This window comes from Camelina sativa, chromosome 4 (genome assembly GCF_000633955.1).
Source record: "Camelina sativa cultivar DH55 chromosome 4, Cs, whole genome shotgun sequence".
NCBI lineage: Eukaryota > Viridiplantae > Streptophyta > Magnoliopsida > Brassicales > Brassicaceae > Camelina > Camelina sativa.
This window is the reverse complement of record NC_025688.1, coordinates 9,591,149-9,604,478: the sequence shown is the minus strand read 5'-3', so window position 1 is coordinate 9,604,478 and position 13,330 is coordinate 9,591,149. Positions and strand designations below refer to the sequence as shown.

At 35.6% G+C, this 13,330-nt stretch overlaps 1 protein-coding gene across 2 annotated transcripts; it reads left to right on the top strand.

Moving 5' to 3' along the window:
• LOC104780177 (UDP-glucose 6-dehydrogenase 2) lies at positions 5,294-7,681 on the top strand. Of its 2 annotated transcripts, none has more exons than XM_010504664.2 (2): positions 5,294-5,517; positions 5,980-7,681. In XM_010504664.2, exon 2 carries the CDS (start codon positions 5,983-5,985, stop codon positions 7,423-7,425), a length of 1,443 nt encoding a protein of 480 aa, XP_010502966.1. In that variant the 5' UTR covers positions 5,294-5,517; positions 5,980-5,982; the 3' UTR covers positions 7,426-7,681. The 2 variants fall into 2 exon arrangements, with proteins under 2 accessions (XP_010502966.1, XP_010502967.1); XM_010504665.2 differs by having other exon boundaries at positions 5,331-5,517; positions 5,977-7,681.

The window sequence follows — 13,330 nt, the reverse complement described above, 5'->3', positions numbered from 1 at the left end:
TTAACATTTTTATGGACTCTGCAAAAAGTGAATAAATAGTTTGTTTCTGCCTATAGATGGAATCTGCAAAAAGTGAATATATCTTCTCATATAATTTTGTAAACATATATCTCAAATGCAATAATTTCATATTTTTGTTTAAAGTTTTTATTTTCAAAAAAAAAATTCAAATTAAGAGACTCAAAATTAAAACCCACCATTGGAGAGGAAAAATTTAATTAAGATTACTTAAGTTCTTATTCTACTAAAAATACATAATATATTAATTAAAAATTTTAACAGGCCCAAAAATATAACCCTCCATTGGGGTTGCCCTAAGCATTCATCCACCTAAGCAACATTCTATTTATCACTTTAAAATAAACTTAAAATATTCATATATTGCATATTCATGTTATTTATAATTAATAGAAATTTTAAATAAATAAAATAAATTAATTATGTAAAATAAATGAAATGTTAAAATAAGAAAAAAATATTATAATTTGTTATTACTGGTAATAATATAATTCGAATTTTCTTTTAACTGATCATAGTTTGAAATTTTAAATGTTTTAATGAGTTTTAGAATGAAAGTAAATTTTAAATTTATGTAAAACAAAATTTATGTAATTGTATTTATAAAATTTTAAATGGGAAAAATTAAATAGAAAGGGAAATATTAGTTTATAACATGATCAAAAAGAAAAAAAAAATTGATATTTCATAAATTGAATCAAATGCTTTTTATAAAAATTTGTGTATTGAAAGATAGTAATTAAAATCGCCGCCAGTCTAGGTTACATCCCTCTCAGCACCGGAGTCGGGTTTTCTCTCTTTATTTAGCTTTGTTTCTCTTTTCTCGGTACATCCCTCTCTTTTTTCTTCCAACGGCATCAGATCTAGTTTTCCAGATCTAAATTTTTAAAGCTTAAATCTTCTCATCTTTAGGTTTAGTGGCTTGGTTCTTGTGTTTTAGTCACGCGCATCTTCAGAGCTGGCCGTCCTCCATGGCAGAGGCAGTCTTTAACTGGTTTTTTCACTGCCTCAGATGAAGAAATCTCACCATCGTAGATCTAGATCTCCTTCCTTTCCTCCTGAAGAGTCATTAGGGTTTGAAGCTGTCTCACTGCCTCGTAGTTCCACGCCGAAACAACAAAAAGAGGTCGCACGGCACTTTATTCCGGGTCAAATTTTGCGGTTAGGAGATTCTTGTATTAGCATCCGTTTGTGTGGTTTTTCTTGTCTCAGATATGTTTTAAGTTTTAATTTTCAAAGATTTAAGTTTTAATTGTCAATATTTGGGTCTCTTTTTTCCGATCCGGGTTGTAATTGAAGGGATGTTATGTTTTAAGTTGTTTGGGTCTTTTCTCCTTAGTCTCCAGGAGTGTTTTGTGCTCGCCCGCTTAAGCCTCTGGAAGGATTGATATCCTTGCCAACTCTTGTATTTCACCTTGTAATCCCACCTTGTTATTAATGGAACCCTATTGACGAAGAAAAAAAAGATAGTAATTAAAAAGAAAATAGTTATAATATGTCTTGAAAATCACTTTACAATATTTGTTTTGAAAAAAAATAGATGTCAAAAGTCAACGACTAAATAATTGTAGTTAATAGTGTTTATATAGATTTATGCTCAAAAATTTATATAGATAAAAAATAATTTTAAATTAAAATTTGGCGCAACCTACGGTTATAAAATCTAGTTCTTTATAATTTCAAGTTCTTATACTGAAGTTTAGGTTTTTCTATTTCAGATTTTAAGTTGTATTCACAGCTAAAAAGAGAATGATCCACTCATTTTAAACAACTCATATATATGAGTAGATCGAGTTTGTGCATCCATTGTGGCATTGTATGGCTTATTATGGGTGAGCATTGTCTTCGAGTTTAATACTTATATACCAATATATAAAGATCTTTAAAGATCTTTAAGAATTAAATATATGTTCTCGACTTTACCCTAAGTTCTATGACTAACTAAGAGACATAAGTTGTGCTTAATATACCAGAGATATGTGATAAGTGAAAAATGTACTAGTGAGTGATAAGCACTTATGGTGTTGCCCTTTGTGTTCATAGTTGAGAGATTATTTTTTTTTATCCACAAGGGAACTAGCAAGGATAGGAAACTGTTAAGAATTAATGAGCAATTATGTTAATAAAGGTAAAAAGTAAAACAAATGCGGTGAGCATGATCCAACACGCGACCTTCAGATCTTCAGTCTGACGCTCTCCCAACTAAGCTATCCTTGCTTGGTATTTGTTTACGTTTTTCTTATTAAGATGATGAGCATATCTCAATCCATGACACATAATCATCATTTTTTATATTAAATCAAAATATTCAATATTGAAAAATATTCAGTATTGCTACTAATTTTTCTTTTTTATTAAAAATTATTAAATCAAAATTATTCAATATAAATACTTTTTGAATTCTCCAAATCGTTTATTTAATAGTTTAATTTTCGTACTAAATATATTATAGAGATTCATAAAATACTAAAAGAGTGACTGATAGACATTTTGAAAACTACATAAAACATCGTTTAAATATTTCAAAAAATACATAAAACGACATAACATTTTCTCTCCTTGATTATATTTTGTTAAAATGATTATTTAGAATTTCTTTTAATATTATCTAAACATATATGTTCACACTATATTTACCTAACACATAATATTAACAAAATAGGGTAAATAATTTTTTTGTGTTAATTTTAAGGCCATGAAATATCAAGCATGGAGAAAAAAATATGAAAGATACAGGGGCATAGTTAATTTGAATTTTGGTTTCGATATATTTTTGTAGAAAATAATAAGAAAATAATCATCAGACACAAATATAATAAAACTTATACATATAAAATATAAGAAACACATATATTTAGTTGACAAAAAAAACACATATATTTATATTAATTTACAACTAAAATTATACAAGTAAGAATTCATATTATTTATAAGAAATAAGTAATACTATATGAATTAAATTCAGATATTCATTCGTAATATATGAGACAAGGAGATTTTTTTTTCTATAATATGATACAAAAATAAAACACAATCCTCCCAACATATGTGTGGATAGTAGTGTTCCCATGGGTCTCTTTGATGAAGAGGCGGTTTAAGCAACTTGGTTGTCGATCTCATCTCTTGCTCTTCTAATCTTTCGTATCAATTATTACAACATGGAAGTGTTTGTTTCCTATCTATATCCCTAATCGTAACGAGGATGATTTAGTTTTGTATAAATACATCTATGTTTGTTTATATTTGTAACTATATATTAAAAATATACTATAACATATATAAAGTGGTCGTGTATCCAGTTTTCTCTCATAAGTACGTAATTTTATTGATCTGAACATTCCAAATATTCTATTATTGAAAACTCAAATAATTATATCACTCCTAGTTTCAAAATTCGTGATTTTTTGGTTCAATGTAATATGTTGTCTTAAAAAAAATATATATATGTAGTCTTGAGCATACAAATATTCGGAATTGTCTTGGTTCGATATGAATTTTTTTTTTTTTTCAATCTTTCTGACTCAAGTTTAGTATAATAGTATCCATTCAATATTTCTTAAGTTCGGTTCGATTTCTCTTGGTTTATGTTCGTGTTTTTGGATCATGAACAAGGAACCAATCTCAAACCAAACTATTTTTTGGTATTTTTTCTCTCAAACCAAACTATTTTTTGGTATTTTTTCTCTCAATTCTAACATGAAAATTTCAGATTTTTTTTTTGGATATTTTCGGTTCAGTCTTGGTTTTAATATTTAGAAATTTAAAAGATTTTTGGTTTTCCATTTCGGGTATTTAAATATAATTTCTTTTTGGTATATTTTAGTTATTCGGCCTAAAATAAGTTATTAAACAGTACTTTTACTTATATAAATGTATTAGAATTAGGGTATTTCAAATATCCATTTGATTTGGTATGATTACGTTTCAATTTTTAAGTTTAATCTCCATTCGATTTTTACATCAGTTTTCTACTCGATTTGGGTTATTATATATGCCTTGTACAGTACCTTTATTTAAGAAAATGTCATTTTCAATTAAACCTCTTCTAAAATACCATATATCCCACTTTAATTTATTGAAAATAACAAAAATGCCCTTCTTATATTTCTTTCTCAATTATCTCTCTTCTGTTTTTATCTTCTCGATCTCTCATCTCTCTTCTTCTCTCACCTCTCTTTATTTTTCTCTCCTCTTTCTTTCTTCAAACTAAAGAAAATTTTCAAAAACACGAATTCAATCTAACCCACAACATGTTTTGTTCTGTTCTGGAGATGCTCACCTCAAGGCTGAGTATAATATTTTCTCAATTTTGAGTTTCTTCTATTTGTTTCCTTCTCCATACAATTTTAGTGTATCAGATCTGATATCTGATCCAAGTTTTTTCCGATGGACCAGATCCGGTGGACTAAATTGCTTTCCTCAAAGCAGAGTATGATATTTCTCAATAAGATTGGTACATGCGTAGCAGATCTTAGGGTGGAGAAAATGGTTTCATGTTATTGATGGACAAGTATCACCAACCAAGTGGACATGGTCCACTAATGGTCTACTAAGAGAGCAGAGGACATAATTGGGGTGGACAAGTGTTGTCAACCAAACGGATTTGGTCTACTAAGAAGACCGAAGAACATGTGGTGGACAAAAACCTGTTCGGACGTTAAATCTGGTCTACTGGAGACACAATAAGATCGGTAGATGCGCCACCAGACGTGTAGGTGAACAAATAGAGTCCAACCAAGTGCAACTTGTCCACTTAAGAAATTGAAGGACAAATTTAGGTGGACTAAATCTTATTGGGCGTTGGATCTAGTCTACCAAAAAATTGAAACTGTTGCCACTATTCTATTTTTTTTTCAAAAATTTTAAGTAATTCAAGTGTAAAAGTATCTTTTTACTCTTATGGCATAAAATAAAAAATAGCATTTGTAAAAAAAAAATTGAAAGTGGCATTTCTTATAATTTTAATTTGAAAAGTGGCATTTTTCATTCCCTTATTTTTTCAGTTTAATTTGCTTTCGATTTGTACATTCAAACTGGTTTAATTTTCTGGCCAGCACTAGGAATTTGGGTCAAATAATTATTTTTTCCACTCGTAGACTCGTGCATGACAGACGAAATCTAACTAATGACCAGACAGTACCACAACCGCGTACGGCACTTAAAACACAAGGGTTATCATCGTCATTTACACCGTATTCACTCGTTTCTTTGAAAAAAAATAAAAATAATAAATAATAATAATGCCAGATGTAAACTGCAATCAAAGTATCAACACTGTGCTCCCACCACCACCACCGAACCTACAGGTTTCTTAAGTCTCTCTCTCTGGTCGGTCAGGGGCAAAATCGGAAATCCCAAAATTCTTATAAAACGTAACATTGCTTCTTCGTCTTGCTTCCAATATATACATTACATCCTCACAACACCATTTCCACTCGCTAATTTGTGTCTGAAGGGAAAAAAAAATTTCGTCAGCTGTGTAAAAAATCTCCAGCAGAGGTAATGATTATAATCATAAACATCACTCTAATGCAAATTTCGTTTCTCTTAATACATTTTTTTCGCTAATTCACCGTTTCATTATATATGTCTCCTGATCCCTGCTTTGTGAATCGTCAATCTCAGATCCAAAACCAATAGATCCGTCGTGATTAGATCGTTAATGATGTGTTGCTTTCATATACGAAGTATTCGATTTCATTGTTTAGTAGTTATGTTTTCATTTAAGATCTGACTCTGTTTTTTTTTGTTTGTAAAAGATCGATCTTTTTGAAAATTTTGGTCCGTGTCTCTTTCGTTCCTTCTCAATTCTGGATCCCGAAATTGGAACAAAAGTTTTCTCCAATTGTGTGAATTAATATTTGCCTATTTTGAAAAAAGGATCCACCTTTTTTAGCTGATCCTCTGTTTTGGTTTTGATTATAAAGTTATTGACTTTGTGAAAATTTGATTTATAAGCAGAAAATGGTGAAGATTTGTTGTATTGGAGCTGGGTATGTTGGTGGACCGACAATGGCAGTGATTGCACTGAAATGTCCAGACATTGAAGTAGCTGTTGTGGATATCTCCGTGCCGCGTATCAACGCTTGGAACAGTGACCAGCTTCCGATTTACGAGCCTGGTCTCGACGATGTTGTGAAGCAGTGCCGTGGCAAGAACCTCTTCTTCAGCACTGATGTTGAGAAACATGTCAGGGAAGCTGATATTGTGTTTGTTTCTGTTAACACACCCACTAAAACCAGAGGTCTTGGTGCTGGTAAAGCCGCTGATCTTACCTACTGGGAGAGCGCTGCGCGTATGATCGCTGATGTTTCGGTGTCTGATAAGATTGTGGTTGAGAAGTCGACTGTTCCTGTTAAAACAGCTGAAGCTATTGAGAAGATTTTGACACATAACAGCAAAGGGATCAAGTTTCAGATTCTTTCGAACCCGGAGTTTTTGGCTGAAGGAACCGCGATTAAGGATCTTTTTAACCCTGACCGTGTTCTCATCGGAGGACGGGAAACTCCAGAAGGGTTTAAAGCGGTTCAGACGCTCAAGGATGTGTATGCACATTGGGTTCCTGAAGGCCAAATCATAACTACTAATCTTTGGTCTGCTGAGCTTTCAAAGCTTGCGGCAAACGCTTTCTTGGCTCAACGGATTTCATCTGTCAATGCTATGTCTGCTCTATGTGAAGCCACTGGTGCTGATGTCACGCAAGTGTCTTACGCGGTTGGTACTGACTCGAGGATCGGTCCCAAGTTTTTGAACTCGAGTGTTGGATTCGGGGGTTCGTGTTTCCAGAAGGACATTTTGAATCTTGTCTATATCTGTGAGTGCAATGGACTCCCTGAAGTGGCGGAGTACTGGAAGCAAGTCATCAAGATCAATGACTACCAGAAGAGCAGGTTCGTGAACCGTGTTGTTTCCTCCATGTTCAACTCTGTATCGAACAAGAAGATTGCGGTTCTTGGTTTTGCGTTCAAGAAAGATACTGGTGACACGAGGGAGACTCCAGCCATCGATGTGTGCAAGGGTCTTTTAGAAGACAAAGCAAGGTTAAGCATCTACGACCCGCAGGTGACTGAGGAGCAGATCCAGAGGGATTTATCCATGAACAAGTTTGACTGGGACCATCCTCTTCATTTGCAGCCAATGAGCCCAACCACAGTGAAACAAGTGAGCGTTACTTGGGACGCATACGAGGCAACCAAAGACGCTCACGGTATCTGCATTATGACCGAGTGGGATGAGTTCAAGAACTTGGATTTCCAGAAGATCTTTGACAACATGCAGAAACCGGCTTTCGTGTTCGATGGAAGGAACATTATGAATCTACAAAAGCTTAGGGAGATTGGTTTCATTGTTTACTCCATCGGTAAGCCCTTAGACGCATGGCTCAAGGACATGCCTGCCGTTGCCTAAGTAAGAGGAAAGGGAAAGTCCATTGCTGATTCTTTTTACCTTATATTTCATCATTTGTGCTTTTTGTTTGTGATAATTGTTGAGTCTTTAAGACTTGTTACATTTTCTTACTATCTGTTTGTTATGTAAGCTCTCTTATTACCCATTCTTCTGGTGTGTTTCTTTTCCATTGGTATAATTTTTGGTCGGAGAGGACTTGTATTCGACGATGTCGTTTCAATTTTGTTCTTATTGGAGTAAATGTGTTTGTAGTTAACCGTTGGAAGTGTTGACACTTCAATGAGTTTTGTCTGGAAAAAGTTTAAGACTCAGAAGAATCTTTGCACATTGTTCATGAGAATCAACATAATCTCTCATTACTCTCGGTTTAGGAAACAAACGCATCTAAAACAAGTTTCCAGGTTGGAGATTCTCAATGTCATACCTAACGATTCTACGTTTAAAGCTTCGAAGATTTGGATGATTTCATGTTTTGGATTTCGTTTTCGTCCTCCAAAACAATGGTCCTCAAACCTCAACATTGTCTTTCTGACAACCATTTTTGTCACAAATGAATGCAAGTCATGGTCCAAAAATTAAGGCTTCCAATTACAAATGTAGTGGTAAGAGACCTTTTTGATATCACGTTTTAATCACAAAATACTTTGGACTCTTATCATTACAAGTTTTCTATACAAATCAAATTAACCATGGGATACATAAAGTGTTTAAATCCAAGTTTGGATAAATAGACTTTTTTTTTATTTGGTACGAAGTTTGAATAAATAGACTTTAGCAATTAGCACACTATTTGTTTCTTTATATGTCATCAATTTGTGCATATTATTTTCCTCAAAAGCTAGTTATTATTTGATTTAATTCTTTCTTTGAGAGATTTTTTTCTTTAGTTTAAAGTTGTTTGCTAGTGTATAAATGTTACTTTCATTCATGTGTGATTAAAATAACGAAATAAAAGGTTGCAATATTCATGTATGATTTTTTTTAAGAATCGAAATTTTTCCAAAAACCTTTATTTATTTTTTTATAGATGCATACAGATGTCCAAATATTTATGTAAATTTTTTTTTTGATCAACTGGAATTATATTAGACGGATGTTACTTTTTACAAATCCAACCACAACTAGTCTAGGAGGAAACAAAATTTCACCTCCCAACTCTCAAAACACTACAACTAGCTTTTAACCAAACTACCAGGGAACAAAACCTCTACCATATGACTTAAAAACTTTACCTCAAACAGCAGCTGATGCTCTTTCTTCAGCAAATAGCCCATCTAACCAGAATAGATGACTTTTGGCAACATATGAGTGAAAACGTCCCTCTTCGGTCACACTCTTAGCTATCAGAGAAGCTCCTCTGTTTGAGGAAAAGTTTTCCAAAAAGAATTTCCATTTTTTGAAATATGTACACAAAAAACTCACCTCCATATATTGATATCTAAATGAAGGCCAAACTGCAGGTTTAGCAATCGCTTTTACCAAGCACTCATCCTGCAAGGCGAAAATCACATTCTCAACTCGATGACTGTGCATACTTTCCATGGCCCACACTAAACCTTTGAACTGAGCTTCCTTCTTGTCTTTGACCAAAGTAAAAGCTGTCCTACTATGCAACAGAACAACTCCTTTGTGGTCTCGAAGGACCCAAGCCCCACCCGCCAATTTGTTTCTATAGGACCAGTAAACTCCAATGTTACATTTTAACCAATTCAGAGGAGGAGCCTTCCATTCCTTTTTACCTTGTCTCATTTCTTTGGACCTTCCTTCAAAGCCTCTGCTACCCTTTTCAACTTCTTCTTCTTCCTCAGCGCTATCAAGAATTTGAGCCTCAGACCATTCCAACAGGTCATCTTGACTTTTTTGAACCAAATCTTGAGGAGTGAAAGCTTTACTTTCAAAGGAAACAAGATTTCTGTTTTTCCAAATCCTCCATATAGTCCATGGGAAAATCTTACCAAAATCCTCAGGCCACAGCCTGTTTCTTCTATTTGACATGAGATAGTGTACATTGGAGAAAACAGAACCCTCCTGAAAACCCCTTTCAGGAGATGGAATACCTGAAAGAGCCCAAACTTGTCTCGAAAAAGAACAAGAGAACAAGACATGATTTATCGTCTCTTCCTCAGTTCCACAAATCTGACAAGTATCATCCATCTTCATCCCTTTTTTTTTAAAGCAAACGTAACCGGTAGAGCCCGGACAAGACTTTCCACAAAAAAACCTTGAGCTTTGGATCTGTTTGCAATGCCCAAACTTCAGACTTTAAAGGGTTTGTTGAAGGTTGTTGGTTTACCTCCTCTCTGATCTGGGGATTGGCTGATTGAGATATTAACCAGTAAGCCGATTTAACTGAGAAATCACCACTTTTGTTATGTTTCCAAGCATAAAAATCATCAACCTCCATTACTGGCTTGATTTTTTTTATTAGAATGATATCTGCTGGAAAAAGTGAAATTCCAATAATTCATTATCTCAATCCCTTTTCTCCCTGTCAATCAAATCCGACACCCTCAAAGCTGGATTGAAGAAAATATTTTTCTTCCATGGAGCTCTCTACCCCTCATCTTCAATCCAGTCATCAATCCACACTTGAATTGATCTTCCATTACCAACATTCTTCTCTAGTCCCCTAGATAGAAGCTCTCTTCCGTGGAGGATACTTCTCCAAGCATAGGAGGGACTAACACCAAGCTCTGCATCCAAAAAGTCATAGTCCGGAAAATACCTACTCTTCATTACCAAAGCAAAGATACTGTTGGGGTATTGAAAAATTCTCCAAGCTTGTTTCGCCAAGAGGGCTTGATTGAAAGATGGTATGTCCCTGAAACCTAAACCTCCCTGTTCTTTTGGTAGACAGAGCTTCTCCCAGCTTTGCCAATGTATTCCTTTTGTATGCTCAGCATTACCCCACCAAAAATCCGCCATAGCACTAGCCAGAGTAGAACAGGTAGATTTTGGTAACTTAAAGCATGACATCACAAAGACTGGCATCGCCATAGCGACTGATTTCAAGAGAACCTCCTTGCCTCCTTGAGATAAGAATCTTCCATACCATCCCGACAGTTTTGCTTTTAGCCTCTCTTTGATGTAGCTCAATAACTCCACCTTTGACCCACTAAAACTTTCAGGCATACCCAGATAATTACCTGCACCACCTTCCTTTGAGATACCCATTTTTGCTTGGATACCACTCTTTGAAAGTGGATTCACTTTTGAACCAAAGGTAATTGAGGACTTACTCAGATTTATAGTTTGACCCGTAGTTGCTCCATACTTACTCAAGACTTCTTGGAGAAAGGACACCTGCTCCAGGTCCGCCTTACACATAAAGAGGCTGTCATCCGCAAATAAGAGATGATGAACTTCCGGACCATCTTCTGAGAATTTGATACCTTGTAATTTCCCTTCTTCTTGTCCTTTATTGAGCAAATAAGTCAAGCCTTCAGTACAGAGCACAAACAGAAAGGGTGACAATGGATCTCCTTGACGCAGGCCTCGCTGAGGAAAGATCATACCAAATGGTTGATCATTAATGAGAACCGAGAAGGTTACTGTCGTTATGTAGAGCATAATCCATTCCACCCACCGACCATGGAATCCCAAAGCATTTAGCAACGCTCTCACATAACTCCACTCTACTCGATCGTAGGCCTTGGACATATCCGTTTTAACTGCAATAAACTGGGAGGAGATTTCCTTATTAGTTTTGAGACCATGTACAACTTCATTTGCAACCAAAATATTATCAGTGATCAATCTTTCAGACACAAACGCAGACTGGTTGCTAGAGACAATTACCGGGAGTAACGGTTGCATTCTCTTGACTAATATTTTGGAGATCACCTTATAAAGCACAGAACAAAGACTTATTGGTCTCAAGTCACTCATTTCAACCAGATTGTGGGTTTTAGGCAGGAGACACAAATGTGTATAATTCCATTCCACAGGGAATACACCATCTTCGAAAAAACCTTGGATCTCCGTAATTACCTGTGCACCAACTGTTGACCAATATTTCTGGAAGAACAAACCAGACATGCCATCTGGACCCGGAGAACTGGAAGGATCAATTGAAAACACAGCCTCTTTAATCTCTTCAGCCGATATTTTTTCCATGAGAGAATCATTCATCTCCTCTGTTACTCTGGCTGGGAAACCATAAAACCATTGCTGAAAGGATCGAGGATTAGACGATTTGAAAAGAAGATTGAAATATGCCGATGCCACTTCCCCTTTAGCAGCTTCAGATTTCATAAGTTCTCCATTTGCATCTCTTAACTGATCTATTCTCTTATGATCCCTATTGCCTTTAACTGCATTATGGAAGAACTTAGAATTTCTGTTACCTGATCTCAACCACTTCTTTCGACTTTTCTGCCTCCAATATTCTTCTTCCTTGAAGTAAGATTTTGCTAACTCCTTTTTCAAAACATGCAATCTCTGTAAATTGGGCCATTGTTGAGACTGAACATTTTCAAGAACTGCTTCCAACTGATGGATCTGCTGTTTTGAGTTGAGATTATTCTTTTTTTTCCAAGAACTCAACGCTTTTCTACAATCTCTCAATCTTTGAGACACCAGAAAACCCCTATTAGATAAGCCTGGCTTCCACGCTTTTTTAATAGCAGCCTTAACCTCTTTTTTGTTTAGGAACCTTTTATCAAATCGAAATTGCCCCCTGTAAACTTCCTGAGATGCCATTAGACCAATGAGAACAGGTCTATGATCAGACCCTCTCATTTCAAGGAAAGCTTGATTGGTTGCAGGAAAGGCATCACACCAAGCTTGATTCCCAAACGCTCTATCAAGCCTGCATTGCACCCAATAATCTCCTCTTCTTCTTGCCCAAGTAAATTTATTTCCTGTACTTGACAGCTCCATCAACCCACAAGCTTCCAACAACTGAGAGAAAGATTTGAAATAAGACTCTTGCCTCCTCGGACCACCAATTTTTTCCCCATTGTGTAATATGGCATTGAAATCACCTACCATACACCATTTGTCCTTTCTTCCAACTCCAAATCTAGAAATTCTTTCCCACACCTTATCCCTCAGACTGCTATCCGGATCACCATACACGCAAGAGAGGAAAAAGTTTACAGCACCGAACTGCACTTGGATGTCAATTAGATTCTTATCCTCATACAAAAAGTCCAACTGGACACTACTTTTCCACAAAAGAGCCAATCCACCACACTTACCCACTGGCTCCACCGTATATAAACGATCATAAACCAAAAGACACTGAATATCAAACAGCCTATTTCTACTATGCATAGTCTCCATCAGAAACAAGATCTCAGGAAAATGTTTTTTACGCATTTCCTTGAGACGGGGAATCACCAAGTCTTGAGACCGTCCCAAGCCTTGGCAATTCCAGCTAATGATGCTCATTAACCATTGGGCGATCCCTCGTTTGGGATCACCTTCAAAGGGTTTAGCTTTAAACATTTAGCAGTGCTAGAACCTTCATTCTCTGCTTTTCTTTTATCCTTCACCCCACACTCTAAATCCATCTGCACCATTTGAGCTACTATTGGAAGCTTTGAATCCTTTGCTTTAGCATTCCTTAATCTGGATGGAAGTCTTTTCCTTGGTTTTGCCTTAGCTTTAGTATTAGAGCCGGAAGGACCCGCTTCTGAGAAGCCAGCCCTAAAACCCGTTACTCTATTCTGACAAGGTTGAGACAAAGCCAAATAATCCCCAAACTCTTTATTGCCCACAGAGTTCTGGAAATCCTCCACCCAAGCTTTACTGGGAAAAGAACTCAAATCCGGAACTACTCCACTCATAGTATTACCTGCACTGGACTCCGCCAACATCCTTTGATCACCTTCGTCAAAACCAAAAACTAAACCCTTATCCTTGTTCACATCCAGATGAACCACCGGGGTCGCTTCCATTC